Raw genomic sequence first — 22911 nt, 5'->3', positions numbered from 1 at the left:
TATAGCAAAACTGTATATGGACTGATCCCAAAAGACCTTGTTTATTAGTAGCACACATAAACTTTGGTACACCAATTAATGGTCCAATACACAATAAAATGGTCATTGCACCTAAGTCAAACATTTCCATGGACACCTACACGCCAAGGGACACATTCAAATTCATGATAGTGACAATGTTATTTTTTTCCCCCAATGGTAGTGTGGGGGGCTGAATCAACCAAGACCTTCTTGAACCTTACTTCTTGCTGTTGAATCCGTAGGGGGATGATGTGTTGAACTTCGTACCCACAAACCGGAGGGGGTGTTCCTCCAGGAAGAGGCTCCAACAAACAAGTCAGTATGTGTACCCAGAAGAAGTTTTAGTAGGAAAATATGCTAGGAAAAAGAAGAGTGTAGAATATGAGTTTCTGAGACCCTTTCCTTAGAAGGGGTACTTCTCTATTTATAGGCAAGGATTTGGAGTGTTGAACAAGCTAGCATTGCCTCGCACGCGCGTTGCTACGCTCGGCTGACGTCGCGTATCAAAGTCATTTAATGAATGCCGCCCTTCGAGAATTGCAGAGCCGCATTAGTCAATGTCAGAGATGTCACATCGGGCAGAGATGTCAAGTCAGTTATCAGAGAGAGAGGACAATGTGCCTATCAACCAACGGAAGCTTCTAGAACGTTCCTCCGAGTGCCTTTCTGAGTAGAATGATCTCCGAATGACTTTTGTCCCACCGTGCGTAAACTGAGCCGGTCGAGTAATAAAAGGTTCACTGAGTGAGAGTACCGAGCGACGTAAACGCCCAGTTACTTAGATGAACAACTGAGGCTCGGCAAGGCGCCCAAGGCCCATCCATCGTTTGGGAAAAGTGTGATATGACGTGTTAGGATGCGACCTGACTTACAGATAAACTAAGACAACTGAACGATGGGACCACATTGTAACCCCTCCGAATTCTTTGAACCTTCTGATATTTTGGCCTACTACCAGTAGAATATTATCACATCAACGACCAAACACTACCTCAATGGGTAGCATTATCCCTATCCAAGAAAGACACTAACAACTCCGGAGGCCTAACCTTCCAAGTTTTAATTCCAGTCCCTCCTACGGTCCTATCCCATATCCAGCAAATTTGTTCGCCATTGTATGTGCAGTCCGTCGAACAAAACTGAAGATCTTGACCAACAGTTGTGAATCTCCTTCCTAATGTTCACCTCCCTAGAAGTGAATAGAATTTACCATAGCATCTAAGGGAACACTGATTATTGTATAATCCTCTAATTCCTTTCTAATTTAAAAGCATTGTAAACCAATTGAATGGACTAACAAAATATGTGAGTAAATTTCCGCCCATTTACAGCATCGCTAAGTGAGGTAGCAAAATCAAAATTAATCTATATTTGAATAGTCATGTCAGTAAATTATTCTAAAGAGAAGTTGCAAACTTGTCATATCATTTTGGTGCATCTCTCCCTCTCTCTCCAATTTTAAAGAGTGATAAATCGCTCTTCAAACTTATTATATGTTTATTGGTGAACTAATTAAGTTTTTTTGCAAAGTGGGTCCCTTCAAGTACAAAAAAATAATAAAATTTTAAAGCGTGAAGATTCCTTGGAGTGCATTTGTTACAAGTGCTTTTCAACTTAATAAAACATGCGGCACCAAAATTATATTTGATATTTAATTATACTATCTCCCTTAAGAGCATCTCCAAATGAGGTAACGAAACATTTGAAGAGTCATGTGAGTAAAAAGCACTCCAAGAAATGTAGTTAACTTGCTACATGATTTTGGTGTAGTGCGCTCTCTCTCTCTTCAAGTTTGAAAAGTGAAAATATTCATTCAAATTGTCATCTCATCAAGTTTATTAATACTTTTTTTTTTTTTGATCAGAGTTTATTAATACTTATGATTGGTGAATTATTATTATTATTATTTTGACAAAATGAGTTATTTAAAGTCAAAGAAGTGTCAAAAAAATGTAATGTTTGAAGAGTACATTTGAAGTGTATTTATTACAAATAGCTCTTCAACTTGCCACATATATCATCAAATCTCAATTTGGTGTAAAATTATACCTCCCTTGGAGATGCTCTTGCGAGTAATTGCATTTCGAATAGGTATCCATAGGGGAGGTCAAGGGTCAATCATTGCAAAAAAACAAAGATCGATTATTTTTTCTTCTAGATAGAAGTTATTTGTTTAGTTATGTAGAGATGAATTTTCAATTGGCTTAGTATGATGTGGGCTTAATCCCATTTTATATAATTCATATATATATTTGTAATCTTTTATCAGTCGTATCAGGAAAAAAGTATCCAGCATGTCACGTAGGGAGTCAATTTTATATTGGTCATATTAGTCTTCATTTGGGGAGAGAAATTCCTAAAACACGTTTATTGAAATGAGTGGCCGGGTGGGACACACATTGATATCGAATACTACAGTATGGGTGATAAATGAGCCGCATGAGCCGAGTAGTTAATTGTTCAAGTTTAATTTGAAAGCTTTTTTATGCAACAAGTCAATTTTGAACGAGTTTTAACTGATCAGAACACGGGCCGATCTCAAGTAGCTTGAATTTTGTATATATCATAAGCCGAATGAGCCGAGTAATAAGTACTAAGTAGCAACTTGTTTGAGCTTGGTTTTGAAAGCTTAATGAGGTTCAAAAAATGTCCAAGCTTGGTTTGTTCATATAACAAACTGATGTTGAATGAGCTTTTAACAAACGAACACGAGCTCAAACTCTGGTTCATTTATTTGCCCCAACTACAGGGTTAAAAATAAAATTTGAAATTTATTTTTTTTGGGATAAATCTATGTCTTTTGCAAGTTGTGGGGTAAAATTTGTATTAGGATCCTGTCTTATGGAAGAAATTGGCATCTGCATATCCCCCGCCCCCACGATTGTAAATAAATCTATGGCCCAAAACACCAAATTGTTTTTTCTTCAATTAATTTGGAAATATTTTTTAGTAGTACTATTTATCGAACTTTGTTCTACCGTCAGTTTGACATCCGCACCTTAAATCATTCTACTAGATATTTACATCGTTGGAAATTGATTTCGGAACGATCAATTGATTTATACTTTCTGTCTAGAACAAACCATATATCCTTCCCAAAAGAACGTAATGAAGTAAACTCTGCAAATCTAATGTCATGTTCACTGTGGACAAGTTATTTTGAGTACGTTATAAAATTATTTTGAACTTATACAAAAATGCATATCATAATTTTAGATCCTCATGTGCTAATTGTGATATTTTTATGATACAATAATTTTCAAACACAAGAAAAGGTACTCAAAAGCTACTACTACTAGTTAGCGTGATATTTTTTCTTACACGGTATGTGAAAATCAGTAGCTGCCACAACTTGAAATAGCCAGAGACAGAATTTTCAGTGCCGAAAACTCTTGTGCCTATGTGTCTCAGGGTTTTCCGGCAGTTGAATTTAAAACATAAGAAAAATCACACAATCTAATTACCAAAAATCCTCTCGACACAGAACCACAAGAGTTTTCGGGACGAGATCGAACCCCAAATAGCCAAATAGGGAGCACCTCATATGGCATTAATTTCATTGCGTGTAGTCTGTTGGATTTACCACTGCTATTAATTGCTGTAGCTATTTATGACCTACAATCATTTTGATATGCTCAATGCAATGCATAGTAATTTTAAGTAGGCCCGGCCCTTATGTAACATCTTCCTCGAGTCCAAAAAAGCCCTTGCAAACATTTTTTATTTACTTACAATTACGTTCTACGGTTTATAACTGCCGGGGGCAAAAAACATAATGCACAGTAATTTGTTCGGTTGTGTTTATTTTTTTGGTTACAGGTTCAGAGAGAGAGGATTTGTGCTCCTTTCGTATAGTTCTACCCATTTTCCATGTCGATTTTTTTTTTTTTTACTAAGGATTTTATTCACGCTTTTATTGGGGTGATCTGAAGAGCGTTTCGATTTTGATTTTGTTTCAACCTCAATCTTATAGTGCAACTTTATACAATTTTGCCAATATTGTATTTGAAATAGTTAGATGTATATATATTATTTTCCTCAATCAGCATGCAATCTATAAGGGAATTTAGTGTTAGGGCCCGTTCCAAAAACATTCTTAAAAAATAAGCAGCTTATTTCACATTTTCAAATTCAAAAATAATGTAAATGAAAATTAATTTTTCAATTTTTTTTGCACCATATAAAAGATTTTATCATGATCTTTCAAATAAGATCTATATTGTATATTTTTAGATTTCAATAAACTCATAATTTTTTAGCTTGAAATTACCTTTTTAAAAATAATGACTTTTTTGATTTCTGAAACGGGCTCTTGGTACCATGGAAAGTTGGAAACATACATGCCAAGAGACACCCAAATTCGTCAGCGCGATTAGGCCAGATTTGGGCATTTCATTTCTATATTTTTTTATTTCTCTCGTTGAACCGAATGTGCAACATAAAAATTGTACTCGGTAAAAATTAAGAGAAACCAACGAAAAGACGGTGGCACGATAATAGATTAGTTGATTATTTGCTTAAAAGATTAAAATAAGTGGTGAACATGTTTGGTGTAACTTTTTTATAAGCTTAAATATAAGTTGTAACTGTTTAGTTGCATAGTAACTTATTATTGAATGAATCTCTAAATTGTCCTCAAAGAGTTTTCTTTTTCTTTTTCTTTTCCATCCATAACTGTGACAACTTCAAATGAGTAAAACAGCTACATTTATATATAGCTTAAAAATAAGGTGAAGAAGCAAAATGAGGAATAATCTATAATTGCCCCTCTTCCTTAGCTTTTATAAGCAAATAAGCTAGATAAGTCAGCTGATAAATGTCGAGAAATCGGTCTTTAACAAAAAGGCTTCCAAATAGCTAGCCAAAGGAAATCTAGTCTGTTTTTAGGTAATAATAAGTATAGAGAGATAAAGAAATGAGAGTGATAACTGATAATTGAAGTGAAAACTAACTGAAAATCGTGCATAGATAGAACAGTTGGTTCAAGAGACCCGACGCGAATACGACTCCTTCCAAAAAGTGGATAAAATTTTGAAATCATCCACAAAGGGAACCTTGAGTATGGTCTACCACTCTTGTTTCTTTTCACCTACTACTGAAAAGAAGTAATTGCATTGTACAATCCCGGCACTGCAGGGGTTAAAAATAAAATCCGTATGCTTTCTAGGGGGTAAATCTACGCTAAATATGAAGTCGTGGGGTAAATTTCGTAATAGCGAAGAATACAAGACCCATAAACCTGTGAGCCCTATTACTCGATCAGAATCTCAGGAACCATTCCATAATCTTCGTTCGTTAATCTCAAAATCCAACAAAGTCCAGCTTCGGCACGATAACGACTACTCTCTCTCTCTCTCTCTCTGCCCTAAATTATTCACCGATCAGAATCGTTACCACTCCATAATCTCCATCTTGTATCGATCAGAGCTCAGCAGGTCCGGCAACGATCGTCGGCTCCGTCAACGATAACAACAGGTACCTCTCTCTCTCTCTGGTCGTCTTTTTGTTTGTTGTTTTCCGTGGGTAATTTTTGATGCTTCTACATATATCTGAGGTTTGATATAGAGACAGAATGAAAAAAATTAGGGCCCTTCTTTTTAGCAATTTGAGGCGGCAGGGGGCTTTCTAGGTTTCTGTCAATGGTGGGCTATGTTAGTAGAACTGTAGAAGAGCTAATTAGTTGACTGGAAACTCCACACAACATCACAATGCTTGTACTAATTGTTTTGACCTCAATATGTAGTGTATACGCATTCACGGAAGTATGGATTTGCTTGCAAAATCACAAGGGTTCACCCGCCTGAGTTATTGGGGACCCCACCTCAATATCCACGGGCTTATTAGCTAAATGGCAATTGGCACATACAATACGCCCAGTAAAAGCCAGGCATCCGGTCATCACTTCTCTCAGAGGAATAAAACCCGGCATGGGGTGAAGGGTGTTTTAATTTCAGGCGGGACACTAATTTTCAACTAAATTCATGTACAGATTGTGGGATATTTTGATTCAATAATTTCCAAATCAAGAAAGGGATAGTCAAAACCTACTATGTTTTAGGTATAATGTTTTGATTGGTAAGTATTCTTACATTGTATGTAAAGTTAGTAGTTGACGCAATTTAAAATAGGGAGCATTAGCTATTCAATGCCCTGTTTCTGTTGCTGTAACTTTATAAGGCCTACTGTTATTTTGACGCGCCTAACTAAATACATAGTAATTTTAGCACACAGGCTGTGGAACACTATTTTTTGAGCATTCGCTATTCAATGCCCTGTTTCTGTTGCTGTTGCTTTATAAGGCCTACAGTTATTTTGACTTGCTTGACTAAATACATAGTGATTTTGGCACACATAGGCTGTGGAACACCAATACACACTAAAATGGTCAATGCACTTATGTCGAACGTACCATGGACACAAACTCGCCAAGGGACACTCTCAAATTCGTGAGCGCATTTATGTTGGCCTCCCCCAAAGCAGATCAAATTTACCATATTTTCTAAGCAACATTGATTGTGGTATTCCCTTAATACAAAATAAAGAATAAACAAACTAAAATGTTCAAAGAAAATAAAGACAAAGAACAGACAAAAGTGTCATATATTTTGAAGCCCTGTCATATATTTTATTTCCATTCAAAGAACTTAACTGTTGGGGCACAATAGACAAACTAACACCCAAAAAACTACCCAACCCACGTCAGTTTCAGTTTTCCCTCCCATTATAACATTTACCATCTCACGAATTCTGCCCCTTTCTTCTTTGTTTTCCACCGAACTGTACCTCTACCTTAGATCCTTCCCACAATTGGACACTTTCCATGTAAATGCTTTGTGATTTCTCGAGAATATCAGAAGTTCAGAGCACAGTTGACTCCCTGCTGCATCAACCGTCTCGTGTTCTTTGTCATCTTCGTGCGAAACTGCATTGACTAATAAACAAGATGAGTAATTTTCACCAACTCAAAAGTACTCCATTTCATTCGAAATAGGTATCCAACTTGCCAAGTAGACTAGTAGAGAGTCCATTTTATTTTAGTCTTGGACTTCTTTTTGGGCTAGAAATTCCTAAAATACATCTATGATACAGGTGGGACATATCTAGTACCCCACAGGGTTAAAAATAAATTAGAGAAATGTTTTTTTTGGAGGAAATCCAGAATATTTACAAGTTATGGGATAAAATATGGATATGATTTTGTTTTGTGGCTGTGCTATGTGAGCCTGTATTCTTCTTTTATTGTTCATGCCATTTTAGCGAAATTCCAAAAACACTATAATTAGTTTTGACAACAGGAGGTGGTGTTAGGTGCTTCTAGACATAAGGACAACAAAAATGAAATTACTTCTTAAGTAACGATTAGTCGACTCCATTCATTGAACTCATTCATCTGTCGTATATTTATTCATGTTCTAGGGCTTTCTGCAATGCACCGCGTGGGCAGTGCAGGGAACACATCCAATTCAGTTCGGCCTCGTAAGGAGAAGAGGTTGACATATGTGTTGAATGACGCTGATGATGCAAAGGTGAGGCTTCTTGGTATATGTTAGTTGAAATTTTGGTACATTTTGTTTATTTTTTGTGTAACAAAAGGACGATGATAATTGGAGCATATTTTGTTCCTGCCATTAAAGATATTTATACTGCTTTAAGTTGGTTATTTGTGGAACTTGCCTGTTATGTATCCCAAGATGACTGCCACTGGTCGTCATTTTTGCTTGACAAGTAAACTATATGTAATTGAGTTTGTTAACTATGCTTTGTCATCCTCTTTCTCTCAGAGTGTGTATGTCCCCTTTTTTGTGATTTCCTTCCTAAAGTGAACAATTTGCTTGTTCATCGCCGGTGAGTGGTGATACATTATGTACGCCAATACCTGTGTATGGTCATATTGGTTTTCCAGTCCTGTTGAAGCTTAACCTAATGTGCAATGTTTTGGGTTACTGTCCATGTCAATTCAAATATATACTTTGTTGTCTTATGGGTAATATACGTTAGATATCATTTTTGTTTTTGAACAATCAATTGCCATATTTTTTGTGTGAAGCATTTTGATGCCGCACTCAAATTACTCTCAATAACTGAAGTCACACAAGCCAAGAGGCCTTTGGCCTAATGGCATCAGGGGTGCACTTAGGTCCGAGGAGAAAGGAGGTCAGGAGTTCAGGGTCTATTACTGTTACGGTATTTGCATGTTGCTCATTTTTAAATGTTTTTCTTTGCAGCATTGTGCAGGCATAAATTGTTTGGCTGTGTTGAAGTCATCAGTAGCAGATGGGTGTGACTATCTTTTCACCGGGAGCCGTGATAGCACATTAAAGAGATGGTCGTTGGCTGAAGATGGAGCTACTTGCTCTAGCACATTTGAGTCGCATGTCGATTGGGTACTTCCCCTTCTGGCACTTGGTTTAATATACGATTGTGGCATAAACCTCATGAACCATCAAACTATTATATTTCAAATCCCAGGGATTGTTACCATATCGAAAGCTGAGATGTCATATGGGATAGCTAACTCTGTTTGAACTTCTAGTGGATGGCTGAACTGCTGACTCCCCTCTGATACACTTTAGTCTGAAATTTGAGTTTGATACAAGACTGTATTACATGATATGTTCTTGGAAATGTAATGCGTTAAATTGTGCAGGTCAATGATGTTGTCATTGCAGGTGGTAATACTCTGGTTTCCTGTTCCTCAGATACCACACTCAAGGTTTGTCAACATAAGTAATTCTTATTCGGTTTATTGGTTATTCAACATGCCCCTTCATTAATCTGATTAATTTTTTGGTTGGGATCCCACAGGCATGGAATTGCTTTTCTGATGGAACTTGTACCAGGACTCTCCGCCAACACTCAGATTATGTTACTTCTCTTGCTGCTGCCCCGAAAAATGTAATTTCTCTATCAATATCTCCTCGGGCCTTGTTTACCGCACGGATGAAAACTTTCCTTTCAGCACAATCCTGTATTTCAGTTTTCATGGTTAATTTGAGAGGCATAATGCCATCAATTTCTGATCCTTCTATGGCTTCATTACTTATAGAGCAATGTTGTTGCCTCTGGTGGGCTTGGTGGCGAGGTCTTCATATGGGATCTAGAAGCTGCACTTGCCCCAACGTCTAAAACAAGTGATGCAACAGAAGATGAATGTTCAAATGGTATCAGTGGTCTAGGGAATTCGCTGCCCATTACTAGTGTTCGTACCATTGGCTCAAGCAACAACATATCTTTGCATGCGACTCAGTCTCATGGGTATGTTCCGGTTGCTGCTAAAGGCCATAAGGAGTCAGTCTATGCGTTGGGAATGAATGATAGTGGGACCCTTCTTGTTTCTGGTGGAACCGAGAAGGTATATTGTAATAGTAGGTTACTTTATATCCTTTAACAGCAATGAAATAGGATTATAAAATGTCTCTTCTGCAATCTTCTCTTATTATAGATTCTGGGAAGTCTTGTGGTTTGTTTATATAATAGAACACAATTCCCCTTGCATGTTTGCTCTCATGCAGGTTGTGCGTGTCTGGGACCCAAGAACTGGTTCTAAGACCATGAAGCTTAGAGGGCATACGGATAATGTAAGGGCTCTGCTTTTGGACTCTACTGGCAGGTGGGTTGGACTTAGCAGCATTTGTTTGGACTAATGTCATAATCTTGTTCACTCAACTGTAAGGTGACTTTGATCTTTATCATTCTTGCGAACACAACCTGACCTGTAGCAGAGGTTCTTTTTGGATTAAGCTGATAGTTTTTTCTAGACTGGGGTTCCAGATTAAGGTTGATGGTTCAATATCACGTCAGTAACTAGGTTTCCTTCAGTTGATTTGACGAGCTAAAGGCATGGTCATCATCTTTAGCATTGTACTATGCCAAGTTATATGAAAGAGACCATAAGTAACCAAATCTACGTCATGTTGTATCTTTGCTTGTGCTCGAAAGATGTTGTCCTGGAGTCATGTTTATGTTCAACGCTCCTCCTTTGTCTTTTCCTCTACAGTTTCTTTAGCTTGATCAGTTATTCCAGTTTATATTCCAATCCTTCTCTGTCCCCCTCCCCCATCTTCTGTCCATATTTTGTCTGTCAACTGATGCTTGCTTGCCCAAATATTGAATATTCTAGATGGCATGACTCATGAGACTATGAGAGTGAACTGATGACGCTAACATACTCGACTTGTTGGATTGAGTTGTCTCAACCTGACAACCACCCATAGTTGGAAAGGAGAAAAAGTAAAATGAGAGCAAAAATTGCTTTACCCCCTTGTACTTCGCCCTGAAAACACATAGCTCCCCTCAACTTCAAAAACCTACAGTTACATAAAACCTCTTACCCTACTCATAAATACTTTATCCTTTGCAGCACACCCTTAGGTCTCTTTTACATTTTCTCTTTGAAGCAGCAGTTTAGCCAACTCTGTTTGCTAAAATTAAGCTTGTAAGTATGTTGAAGCAGCTTCTCTCACCATTACTGCTTCTGCTGATCTTCCTATGATACCCCACAACTTTTTCTGCCAAATCTCCCATAACTCAGGCTCCACCACAAGCATTGGCTACTCAGGCTCCACCACTATATACTTGCACTTTATCAGGTTAAAATCCAAAGGAGTTTTAAAACAATAGTGCAGGCCTTCATTTATAGATTGCATGCTGATTGATGTCTTGACCCAATTCTATTGTATGTGTTGCGTAGTGCGGGCATGTATCTATTTCCATCTGAGTGTATTAAAGTCATTCTAGTTGTTGGAAAACAGGGTACTTTTGACAGTCAGATTCGGTGTTAGTTTGTATGGGACAACGTATGAAGCATGGGTACGGTTACAGAGATCTAGCACGGGTATTGGTAAAATATGTTATACCTGAGCAAGGTACGGAGATCTAGCACGGGTATAGGTACGGATACGCAGGTATAACATGTTTTACCAATAGAAGCAAGGTAGGGGGCTCCAGAGTAATCGGTTAAAAGATGGGGTCTGCAAATTGTAATTTAGCTGACTATAAGAATAAGAAAGCAGCAGCAGATCTAGGTCTGATCGAGCTATTCTCTGCCCAACGATGACGATGAAGCACTACAACCAGCCTCTCCTCCATTGACTGAAAATGCCGACTGATCTCCCTTCGACAAGGCAAATTTGGTTCTCTCCTCTCAGTCTCTGACTCATACCCCTCGTTAAGGGTTAGCTCTCTCTCTCTCTCTGTGCCAAAAGCAAATGTACCCAATAAAGCACCATTCGCGTACCCAAGCAATACCCCTACTGTACCTAAAACATACAAATGTACCTGGTTTGTTTTCAGGTTACCCGGTACATATTTTGCCGTACCCGTACTGGGTATGCCTTTGTTTCTGGATACCCTTGCTTCATACTTCGTTGGCGACAACAAATATTTTCACTTTAGTCTGGACTACGGGGAGTGTAGATGTAGGTTTTTAAAGTTCAAGGTGTGTATGTGTATCCAGTTCAAAGTTCAATGTGGTAAAGAGAATTTTCCCAATAATGAAATAAAATATTGGGTTGGCTTTGACAGAATCTGCATTTGGTGTGATGTGGTTGCAAACAGTTTTGTAGGATTTGATTCGTAGAAGCAATAAAGTGATGTATGATTCAGGCATACAGTAACCTTACAAGTTGATAGTTGTTGAAGGTATAAATAATAAAGTTGCCCCTCTCTCTAACAACTTAAGCTTTTAGTTTTAGATGAGTTGGTGGTTAACAATCTAATATGGTATTAGAGCAGGCAATATGTCCTGTGTTCGAACCTCATTGCTTAGCTAATGTTAAAATATTTACACATGTTCAGCCCGCTTATGAGTTATGGAGGAGAGCCTGGCTGGTCATGAGGGGGCGTGTTGAAGGTATATAAATAATAAAGTTGCCCCTCTCTAACAACTTAAGCATTTAGATGAGTTGGTGGTTAACAATCTAATAATAGTTATCATTTGGCTGTTTATGTTTGTACGCATTCATGTGGGGGGGGGGGGGGGGGGAGAGGGGGGGTGTTGTCATACCATTTTCTTGTTTTGGTTTTTCAATATACTGGTGTTTCGATTTGGTGTAGGGCTATTCTTCTATTTAAGCGAGCTTGAAGAGACAATTCCATAGGTTTGATGGGCTAGAATTTCAAGCAGATTTTTGTGATCTTTTAGATGTAAGATGTAAATGATGAACTCCAGTTGAGACCCTAGAAGGCCATAGTGAAATTCAAAGATCTCTGTTATGAGACTCCTAGAAGGCTGTAGAGAGATTCAAAGATCTCTGTCTTGTTGGTCATTGGGTCAGAGACAATTTTTACATAATCTGACATGAATCACAACTCTGATGAACAATGAATTATCTGGAGATTTAGTTTCCTTTCCAAAAGCACAGGTATTTGATACCAAAATTATTTAAGTTGACATATTACAAGGTTTGTCAACAATCGGTTTGTATTTGCTGAATTAGTTTGCTTGAAATATTGTGTGCTCCTGCTGGATTATTGGATTATTTCCAAATTTGGTAGGTTCCATCTCCAATACTGATTCTGCTGTCTCTTTTGACTTTTATGGCTAATCTGATGTGTAATATTCTTTGATAAGCCATCTGATGTGTATTTTTACCAAAATATATGAAATCTACCGTTCCACAAGTTAGTAATGGTTTCATCTTCTGTAATTGCAGGCTATGCTTATCTGGATCATCAGATTCTATGATCAGGTGATTTCAGAGGTCACCATAAAATACATTGTGATATGGCTACATCCAAATTTGTGCTGTATAAAGTTTCTAGCTCATAGTGTGCCCTTAGTGTTGCTAGGATTTAGTAATGGGTTCAATTTTCGATTTTAGAGAAGAATCAAGGCATTCTTGGAATTGGATCCTTTGGGATCATGTTCCAAGCATTAACTGTGCATGGGCTTTTCTCACTCTCCCTCTCTCTCCGTCCCCCTTTTTACTATGAAACGTACCTTGACCTCTGTTGTCAAGGTTTTCTTGTTAGATAAATTGGAAAACTTTATTGAGTTTAATGTCTTATGGAAGAGACGGATGAAGAATGAGGACATGCAAATCTAATGAATACTTCAGACTTTTTTCGTTTTTAGTAACCATCTAAGTGAACCTTTTTCTTTTCTTTTTTTCTCCTTATATATAGACTTTGGGACCTCGGTCAACAGCGTTGCGTGCATTCTTATGCGGTGCATACAGATTCTGTTTGGGCACTCGCCAGCAACCCATCATTTAGTCATGTCTATAGCGGTGGGAGGGACCTATCTGTGAGTCCAGTTCTACTACCAACCACTTCAATTCATCCCCTAGTTTGTGGCATTTGAACACCCCTTGCTGCTTACTTTCATGCTGATCTTTTGATGCCTTATGTTGTTTATACTCCCAGTTATACTTAACAGACTTGGCTACGAGAGAGAGTATATTGCTTTGCACAAAGGAACATCCTATTTTGCGGTTGGCATCGCATGATGATGGTATATGGGTCGCAACAACAGACTCTTCCATGCATAAATGGCCGGTTGAAGGTCATAATCCTCAGAAAGTCTTTCAAAGAGGCGGTTCATTCGTGGCTGGTAACTTATCATTTACAAGGGCAAGAGCTTCCTTAGAGGGATCCACCCCGGTAAGTTGGTGTCTTTTCTTGTCTGTACTTAGTTTTTACTTTTTACTTTCACTTTTATACCTTGTTTTTTTGGATCGGCCACTTTTGTACCTTGATATCTCTACTGGAAAATATCCCTTGACAGCAAAAGATGATTCGTGTAACGACCCCAGTTGAATTGGAAATATGTCTTAGTATGGCTTGGTGTATGGAATCCTATCAAGTGTTTTTGGGATCCTAAAATACTTGTGTGCACAATTGTTTCCATTTGGGTTTACAAATATCTTTTCTGTTGGTGTTTGTAATAGAAGATTTAACTGTCCTGCTCTCTCTTTACTCTCCCTATTTCCTTTAGCAGCAAACTGGTAGGAATGGTAGGAAAATTGTTTTCGAAGGGTAGATTGGTAGATCAGTTTATGTTCTATTTCTGTTTTTTTCTTTTATCCTCTTGTTTTATTGTGCATGCCCTTTTCTCCTGTTACAGTATTTGAATCCCTCTTTAGGCATTCTTTTTGTTCTTCTCCTATTGTCACCATTTGCACATTTGGAGATTGATTTGATGAATTTATGAAGGTTGATTATAAGTCTATCACCAATGATGTACTTTTTCCAGGAGGAATTCAATACATTGCTGTCCAATTTTAATGTGTCCACATTATCATTTTAAATTTTTAAAATTGAGAGTTTTTCGCCATCTAAAAGGAACATTGAGACATTCTGACTTTTGCCATTAAGAGGCTGAGGTTATAGATTTGGAGGTTTATTAGATACTGCAAGATGGTACATTGCTGGCCATTTTTAATGTGTCCACATTATCATTTTAAAATTGATAGCTTTTAGCCATCTAAAAAGAACATTGAGACTTTCTGATGTTTGCCATTAATAGGCTGAGGTTATAGATTAGGTAGTTTATTAGATACTGCAAGATGGTACAACGTGGATTCGTCAGTTACAATGTGGATTCATCAGGTACAATGTGGATTCGTCAAAAAGCTGACATAAATTAAGGAATCTGACTGACATTTCTGTATGAGAAAGTGTACATTGCAGGCATGGGTGTGTGCCTTTCATTGACATGTTTGAACACTCTACTTGATCTCTCTTATTGTTCTTCCTTTTAGGATAATTCTGTTGCTGCTGATAAAAAATTGCGTTCCTAGTTTCTACTTCATATCTCAAAGTTTATGATGTATTACTTGTGGGAATTCAGTGTGGCAAAATAGAATCAGCTTGAACCATCTAAACTTTTTTATCGTTGTGCTGGTTCCAATATCTGAGAAAAGTATTAGCTTTTGAACGAACTCTCAATAGTGTTACGTAAAAATCTTTGTAACTTCTTTCTTTTATTCCGTATCTACATTTCCCTTTTGTTAACTTAGTATAGTAATTATAGTTTTCCAATGTTGTAGGTTCCTGTTTATAAAGAACCATCCTTTTCCATTCCTGGCACTCCAGCTATAGTTCAGCATGAAATTTTGAACAATAGAAGGCATGTTCTAACTAAGGTAATTCGGGTGCTTTTCCATATTTATTGTTCAACACTCGCTCTTCGTTACCAATTGCTTTTTTAAACACCAAACTTTTTGTCTCTGTGGACAAGATCTGTAAACACCTCGTGAAACTTGAATTTAATAGGATACTGCTGGATCAGTAAAGCTGTGGGAGATTACGAGGGGCGTTGTGGTCAAAGACTTTGGAGAGGTTTGAGTGTTTTTAATTTTCTAACGTGTTCCATATCTGACTTCGCCCTGTGTTACTTTTACCTGGTTATGTTTCCTTTTTCTCTTACTCTATTGTAACTCATTGAGTAACTGGTTAGTTTGCTGTCTTCTTTTAGGTCTCATTTAAGGAGAAAAAGGAAGAGCTGTTTGAGATGGTATGGATTGCAATGCACCTTAATACCCAAGAATGTGGTTGATTTTTCTTTTGACTTTTGCTTCGCTTCCTCAGGTCAGCATTCCTGCATGGTTCACTGTGGATACGAGGCTTGGAAGCTTGTCTGTCCACCTGGATACGCCACAATGCTTTTCTGCAGAAATGTACTCGGCAGATCTTAACATCGTTGGGAAACCTGAGGATGACAAGGTACGGACTTATTCTTTCCTTTGTTCGCTTGTTCCCTGTACAGTAAATCAAATATGGATACTGAAATAGAAGATGTAAATGGGGGTGAACTGATAACCTATGGTTAACAGATAAGTGTTTAGATTACAGTGGACATGGATGGCCATTTGATTTGTCATTGATGTAAATTCTTTCTACTAAGATATAGGTTGCACCAACTGGTTGATTACGATAGGTTTTAACACTTATCAAATCTAACGATATCACATGTACCCAGCCTGTTAAGAATAAAATTGAAATAACACACTTGAGCACGTGTGCCAACTGCTTATCCATTGCAGACGTAGAAAATTTCTCAATGGATAGAAATAGATTATAACACTTAATACAAATTGGTGAGCTTGAAAAATATGGATACCATATTTTTTATCGTGATCTTTAGCTAAGATTGCTTGCACTATGTTTCTGTCATTTTATTGTTTATTGCAAATGGCTTTAAGTGTACCCAGTTTCCGACTGTGTCAGTTTTATTTATTTATTTCCTATTTTCATCCTCTTATGTTATTCTGCAGGTTAATTTGGCTCGTGAAACTCTTAAGGGGCTGTTTGCTTATTGGTTAACCAAAAGAAGGCAGAGATCTGGATCCCAAGCTTCTGCTAATGGAGAAGTTCCATCTGGCAAGGATATTTCTGCTAGGAGTATTACCCTTTCAAGAGGAGAGGTTGATGGTAATGTTGAAAATGATACCGTCGTTTATCCTCCATTTGAATTTTCAGCAGCTTCTCCTCCTTCAATTATTACTGAGGGCTCTCAAGGTGGTCCATGGAGAAAGAAGATTACTGACTTAGATGGAACAGAAGATGAGAAATATTTTCCTTGGTGGTGCCTGGATTGTGTGTTGAATAATCGCTTGCCTCCCCGGGAAAATACCAAGTAATTATTTGGCGGTGTTGCTTTTTATTTACATAACTTGCCTATAAACCTGCAAAAAGTGTAAAAATATATTGCAATTGAGTAACTCGCAGTGTCTTTTGCGATTTTTGCTTCATGTCAAGATTCTCCTGAAAATCGCCTCTCTCAATGCTGCTTCCCATATGTCTTTGTGAAAGCCTCTCTCAATGCTGCTTCCCATATGTCTTTGTGAAAGCCTCTCATTTTTCAAGAATTGTTTTTTTTTGTTAGACCCTATGATATATGGATCCGTGATTTTGGGCAGAGTACCTGTGTCGACATGACATGACACGGCTGAGTTTTTTCTTTTCTTAGGCCGGGTTGATCTGTCTTAAAGAGTTAAAGTTTTTAGGGAAATTTTTTAAATCTGTTGATGGAACTTACTTCTAGTTGAAGCTTCAAATCAACTTGGAAGCCATTCTTGTTGTAGTGCTTTGAATGGAGAGGAGCGTGGACAAGAACCTGGCTGACAACTTAAACACCTTGAAGTATTCAAATCTGGACAGTTTGTTATACTCTGTTCTTTTATTTGGCAAATGTAAATCAAGTGTTTCTTTTACATATATAAATACATGAGAAATTATTTTGAAAATTAGGTGGCGTATCCCCATATCCATGTCCGATTTTGATCTATTTTGAGCCTTGAGGTGCCCAACCCCTTATATATACACCCATATCCGATTCATTACTGCGTAACGGTGAGACCTTTTTTTTTGAACAGCAACGGTTTGACCTTTAGGAACGGCAGTCTCATATCTTTCAACTCCGAGGGACTGAAAAAGAAAATATATAGTTCAACTCCAAGGAACTATTGGAGTTGAACTATTTCACCTGAAAGTTGAGTCTGTAAATAATAGAGATGTTGAAAGAAACTTATTCTTATTGTTTCTTTCCGTCTTTTTTGCTGTTGGCCTGTTGATCCTTATTTCCCTGTTTTTCCTCATGTGGGTCTTTTTCATGGTTCAGTTGACAAATTTAGCTTTCCTTGAATGAAGTGAGGCTTAACTTCTCAATAAAGTAGTTGCAGCACACTGCTAAAGTCATTTAGCTACTGTCTACTTTTTTGCTCTGGCCTGTTTTAGGGCGTATCTGTTTTAAAATGGTTTTAAGTATGTTTAACCGAGTTTATCCTAATTTTGCAGATGCAGCTTTTACTTGCACCCATGTGAGGGTTCATCTGTCCAGATTCTCACGCAAGGGAAATTGAGTGCACCTCGTATATTGAGGATTCATAAAGTAAGTTAAAAAGAGATACCTCAGTTATTTATTTTTTGGTTAACATCGACACCATCCTATGTTGCATTATTACTCTATATAGGAGGTCCTAGTTGCAGATCACTTTGATTTTTCCTCAATTTAGGGATAATTGAGTTATGTGCTGGTAGACCCACCCACTACCTATACGGCGTCAAATCTCCATGTTCCTTTGGGTTCCATTTGTCCTGTAATTTTAACTGTGAATTTTCCCTTTTTTTTACTAGATATGTAGAGAGAGCATTAATGTGTATTGAGCTCTTCTGATTTTTATTTTCAGGTTGTTAACTATGTTGTAGAAAAGATGGTTCTCGACAAACCGTTGGATAGTTTGGACCCTGATGGAACTTTTGCTCCTGGACTTACTGGAGGACCATTGCAGCATCCAGCTGTTGGAGGCGATGGTTCTTTCAGATCTGGGTTGAAGTCTTGGCAGAAGCTTAAGCCGTCAATAGAGATCTTGTGCAATAATCAGGCAAGTTATTATATCTTATATGGGTGAGGAGTACGAGTGACATGTGTCCCACATGTCGGGTGATGTTTAGTCACAAATTAGAGTAGTCTGGTGATTCAGATTATGGTATAAGGCCTAGTACATTTGCTCACAATGTATATGTGCTGGATTCTTTTACTATTCCGAAATCCTCCTGCGCAGTCTGCACATGTGGAATTATTGACATAAGTTGCACTGAAAAAGTTTTTATCTTTTACTTTTGTTATCTATTCTATTTTAATTTGGTACATCTGCATTTTTTCCTTCATCAACTTGAGTTCCCGTGTTCATAATATCATCGTTTTTCCACCTGAAAAATTTCTGTTCTCTTAGTTGAACAATTACGATCAAATGTATTTATACGTTTTCGTACACTGCTTTGGTAAAGTTCTCTTACATTTTTCGCTACTCTTAGTTGACATGGTTTAACAGCCATCAGTCCCATGGTTGAACCTCCTTTTTTCCCGTTATTTGCTTTACTTCTTTCAGTTGGTGGATTTCATGAAATTTGTGTCCGTTTCTTGGTTTCTTCACGAGTTTAAAATTCGTTAATTCCATGAATTTAGCAACTTCGGTTCTTTTTCAGGTCTTATCCCCTGACATGAGCCTAGCTACAGTCCGCACTTATATATGGAAGAAACAAGAGGACCTCGTCCTCAACTACCGAGTGGTGCAGGGCAGCAGGTGACACCATGGATCCGGGTGGTGAGTACTGGCTTACTTCACGTACATAGTATTATTCTTGGCCGCTCTTTTGTCTCATAAACAATTTTGTGGCATGAAGTTTGTTTCAGTAGACCACACATGTTACATTTCGAAGCTTTGAGCAAGTCTTGAATTTCTCCTCATTGTTTTTATAGGATCACTACTTACGTGGCAGGATGTAATTGTTATTCATTTCCTCTGTTTTATGGAATGGACCAATCCCAAGCATCTATCCTGGAAGTGAGACAATACTAATCACACAACAAGAGAAAAAAATATTCTGTCAAGCTGGTACCTTGTTTTATTTGCGTCGTGCCAACAACAGCCCATAGGACTGTTATTAAGGTGGATAGTGCTGAACCAATGTGTATGTCACATGTCTTCCAATACTTCTACATACTATCAAACACTTATACACGCGCTTCTACTTTTCTTACGCATTTTTTAAATAGATTTTGACTTGTACCTCGAGACGATTGACAACCATTAGCATTTCTACTTAACTATATCATACTTTTTCAGTGAAGCAGATATGAGTCTCTACTGTACTCTTGGCTTACAGTTTCTATGTTACCAGCTCTGGTGCTCTCATTTTTTGTTACTCTTAACTGTTTGATAAATGGGATATACTCGAAGTATATTGTGAAGTTTATATTGCTGAATATGCGTAAAAGTTTCCTGAAACAAAAAATTCCAATCTTGGCAGTTGGCACTGGCGGTTACTTGAAGCGGTAAACTCGTGATAGGATTTTCAGTAGTATTTTTCTCTGTCCATCTTTTTTTTTCCCCCTCAAGGTTTCTATGGTTGAAACCTAAACAATGATAACAGAGTTTTGGTGCTTGTGTAGAGAACTTGGGAGAGTGCTCGTGTTGATCAGAATTGTTCACCGCTTCCATGTAAACCTGGGGAGCAAATCAGTTGGCAGCATTTCCAAACTTGCCGAGACCGGGTAGTATTTTCCTAGTTGAACAATTGGTATAGGAATTTTTGTGATGTTTAGCCAACAAGCAAGCTTTAAGACACGTTGCTAAGTTGTTACAGGCTCGGGTTTGCCCGTTGCATATATAAGGGTTTTTTGTTCTGAAGGTGAAGGAGAAATAACGGGAAGTATGGTGTTTCCAAGTGGGAGCTGTAGTATAGGTATGATGTCGAAAGCTTTGCCAAACATTGAAAACAAAGTATTGTATTATGGCCATACAGAACCTAGCAAAAACTAGTGCTATGGACGTTTTCACTTTCTCTTTGGAAATAATATATTTACCATTTCATTGCTTTCTCATGCTCTCTTATATACATGTTATCTTCTGAGATCTTGAACCAATTTTGAACGTAATTGATGCAAGACATTGACTATGTTGTTTTTGTAGTGTGCGATGTTTATGCCTTTATGGCCTCTGGTTTTGTGTTGGGTAGGTGTTGAAACAGTGGTAGTTTTATGATACGAAATAGGCTTGTAAACTAGAAAGAAGGCCCCAAACAGAATCCGAGGCGGTTTAAGCCTGCTTGAACGGAAAATTAAGTGGCATAGAGATTGTGTTCAAGTTTGGGTTGACTATCCAGCAAAGACAATCTCAGATTGAGCTCTATTGAGCCTGAGTGTTTGTTTGATGTTCCAGAATTAGTTATCTTTTTCATTTAACAAACAAAACTCCCATAGTTACAGATTTCGAAACTTATTTCTGTTAGTAGGAACAGTTTATAAGAAATGAGCATCAGTTTTCAAAAGCAGCTTCCTGAAACTGACACTGAAATGGACAAGCAGCAAGGACGTTTTTGGCGGTCTCAAAGTGTGGATCATCGCAAGTGGAGTGGAGTGCAGTTGACGCTTCCCCTATAGTCATGTATGAGGGCGGCCTGGTAAGGTTTGAGCCCCCTAACACTACTAACCCTGCTATGAGCTGAGTCCAAAAAACATGGTGTGGATTGTCCACTTTGAACTGGGTGTAAATTTTGGTAAATTTTTATTTGTTCATGCATTTATAATGGGGTTTAACGAGTTGAACATGAGTACTTTTATTTGTTTGTGGATCTAGTTGATGTTGAACGAGCTTTTAGCGAGTTGAGTACGAGTGGCCTGGTTTGTATCCAGCCGTATTAGCATTGTATAGGGCTTTAGTTTGATCAAAGTGATGTCAAGAAAGTTTTGTTGGGAGATTTTGAAAATGAAGCTGGATCCTCTCCAATCCACTTGATTGATTGGACGGTCCAATTCCGGCTTCTTGTGGGCCTGCCGGAGCTTATTTTGTGATTCGTCGAGAACTTCAACCTGATTAAAAATCATATCAACAAAATATCTTCTGATATGATTTCAAACACATTTATCTTGAGAAAAAGGAGTTTCAATAGTGTTGCAATCTTATTATTTTAAGCTAAATATTTCGAAACCAGGATAAACTCCTACTATTTGAGGTCAATGGGGTTATCGACAAGCTCTAAAATATGCATGATTCCGACCATCAAGCTCGTGCCCCTACAACGTCACTCGTAATTGTTTTCAAATCACGTCATGCATGACGTTGACCTGTCAAAAATATTCCATCCGGTCATACACAATCCGGCCCGGCCCATCGACTATCCACCTGCAACTTTGCAGACTGGGCTTTTGTTACTCGGGCCTCTCCCATCGATTCCAAGCCAGAGTGATGGATCCAACCCAGCTTGTGTGGTCCACATGTCATCCGGTCAGGCCCAATATTTTTCCGCCGTTCAAAAAGGAAAATCCAGTTAAGCCCACTAAACACCTAGTCGTAGACTCGTAAGATAACCCCAAACAATCTCAACCAACACCCCAGAAAGAACAACGGCGGCAAGGACACACAACGCTGCGCAAACACTTGCACGCGCTCACAATAGGTAAGAAAGCGGGCATCTTGCTTATTGTGGGCGTGCGTGCAAGAATTTTGCGCATTTGTGTGTATCATTGACGTTTTTGTACCCCAGAAGATATTTGTGTAACATTAATTAACAACAATTGTTGAGTGACAGTGTCATTTTTTTATTTATTAAGCCAGTTGTTTAAGAAGGCTACACCCTATTGTTGTCCTTTTGCATTTCTGGGTTCTTGTTATAAGTGGCTTCAAATACTGGAAAAGTGATATGTTCTATAAGGGCTGAAATTAGAAGTCTCATATTTCCAACACTGAAACAATTAGCAATGGACCATTTTATCAAACAAGAAAGTGAGAAAATCATCAAACCACATCCAATAGAATTACTTCACGAACTTGAGACCCTAGGAAGAAGCAAACTCGAGGTCGCAGGCCTTGACCGCTTTAGGGTTGTTCTTAACCCCTTTTCTCGTGCAACACTAGTTTTAACTTAAATCACATATATTTACGATGTTTACTTTTTGCTTTCGTTCTTAATACTTGATCTATGTTTCCGTTCTTACTCCTCATTTTCATGAGTTTTAACATTTGAGATGTGTTGAAAGACACTTTTACATTCTCGCTCCTACCTACCCCTTAGGAATGGCAATTACTTGCGCCCCATCCCCGCCCGATCCGATAAGCAAATGGGCAGGGATGATATTTGCTTCCCTCACCCTGTTATAACCTGATCTAACTCCGATTATATGTATTTATATTTTTGAATGTATGTCTAAATAAATTTCATTTCTTTGATATAATTAATAAGGCAATATACCAATTAATAAAACACTAGTTTATGTCTTTGGTTTTTTGATTTTTTTTTAGGGGAGTGATTTTGCCGCTCCCCTTTTTGGTAATGCTACTTCTCTTTGTGTCTTGATTAGATGATTTGTTTTGTGAGAGAAGGGGAGTGACATTAATAAAAAGAGGAGTGACAAAATTAATTCCATTTTTTTAAACTCTCATCAAT

General features: G+C 37.9%; 1 protein-coding gene across 10 annotated transcripts; it reads left to right on the top strand.

The window, feature by feature from the left end:
* Positions 1-5227: 5227 nt before the first annotated feature.
* LOC131325903 (uncharacterized) lies at positions 5228-20348 on the top strand. Of its 10 annotated transcripts, none has more exons than XR_009199870.1 (20): positions 5228-5496; positions 7438-7547; positions 8247-8405; positions 8669-8734; positions 8827-8916; positions 9068-9373; positions 9534-9631; positions 12675-12710; positions 13147-13267; positions 13387-13623; positions 15012-15107; positions 15238-15303; positions 15440-15478; positions 15553-15687; positions 16239-16600; positions 17761-17854; positions 18153-18347; positions 18952-19070; positions 19777-19824; positions 19919-20348. XR_009199870.1 is itself a non-coding variant. In XM_058358388.1 (20 exons), exons 2-18 carry the CDS (start codon positions 7449-7451, stop codon positions 19051-19053), a joined length of 2301 nt encoding a protein of 766 aa, XP_058214371.1. In that variant the 5' UTR covers positions 5228-5496; positions 7438-7448; the 3' UTR covers positions 19054-19070; positions 19777-19801; positions 19919-20348. The 10 variants fall into 10 exon arrangements, 4 of the variants coding, with proteins under 4 accessions (XP_058214371.1, XP_058214370.1, XP_058214372.1 ...); XR_009199869.1 differs by having other exon boundaries at positions 19777-19827; XR_009199868.1 differs by having other exon boundaries at positions 19777-19827; positions 19900-20348.
* Positions 20349-22911: the final 2563 nt, after the last annotated feature.

The sequence above is a fragment of the Rhododendron vialii genome, chromosome 5a (genome assembly GCF_030253575.1).
Source record: "Rhododendron vialii isolate Sample 1 chromosome 5a, ASM3025357v1".
NCBI lineage: Eukaryota > Viridiplantae > Streptophyta > Magnoliopsida > Ericales > Ericaceae > Rhododendron > Rhododendron vialii.
The sequence above is the reverse complement of the archived record's forward strand: the minus strand, read 5'-3'. Positions and strand labels throughout refer to the sequence as shown.

Coding starts and splice junctions, on each gene's coding strand:
- LOC131325903 (XM_058358387.1), top strand. CDS start 7,449: ATGCACCGCGTGGGCAGTGCAGGGAACACATCCAATTCAGTTCGGCCT. Junction 15,688..16,238: donor GGAAACCTGAGGATGACAAG/GTACGGACTTAT, acceptor GTTATTCTGCAG/GTTAATTTGGCTCGTGAAAC. Junction 17,855..18,152: donor GTATATTGAGGATTCATAAA/GTAAGTTAAAAA, acceptor TTTTATTTTCAG/GTTGTTAACTATGTTGTAGA.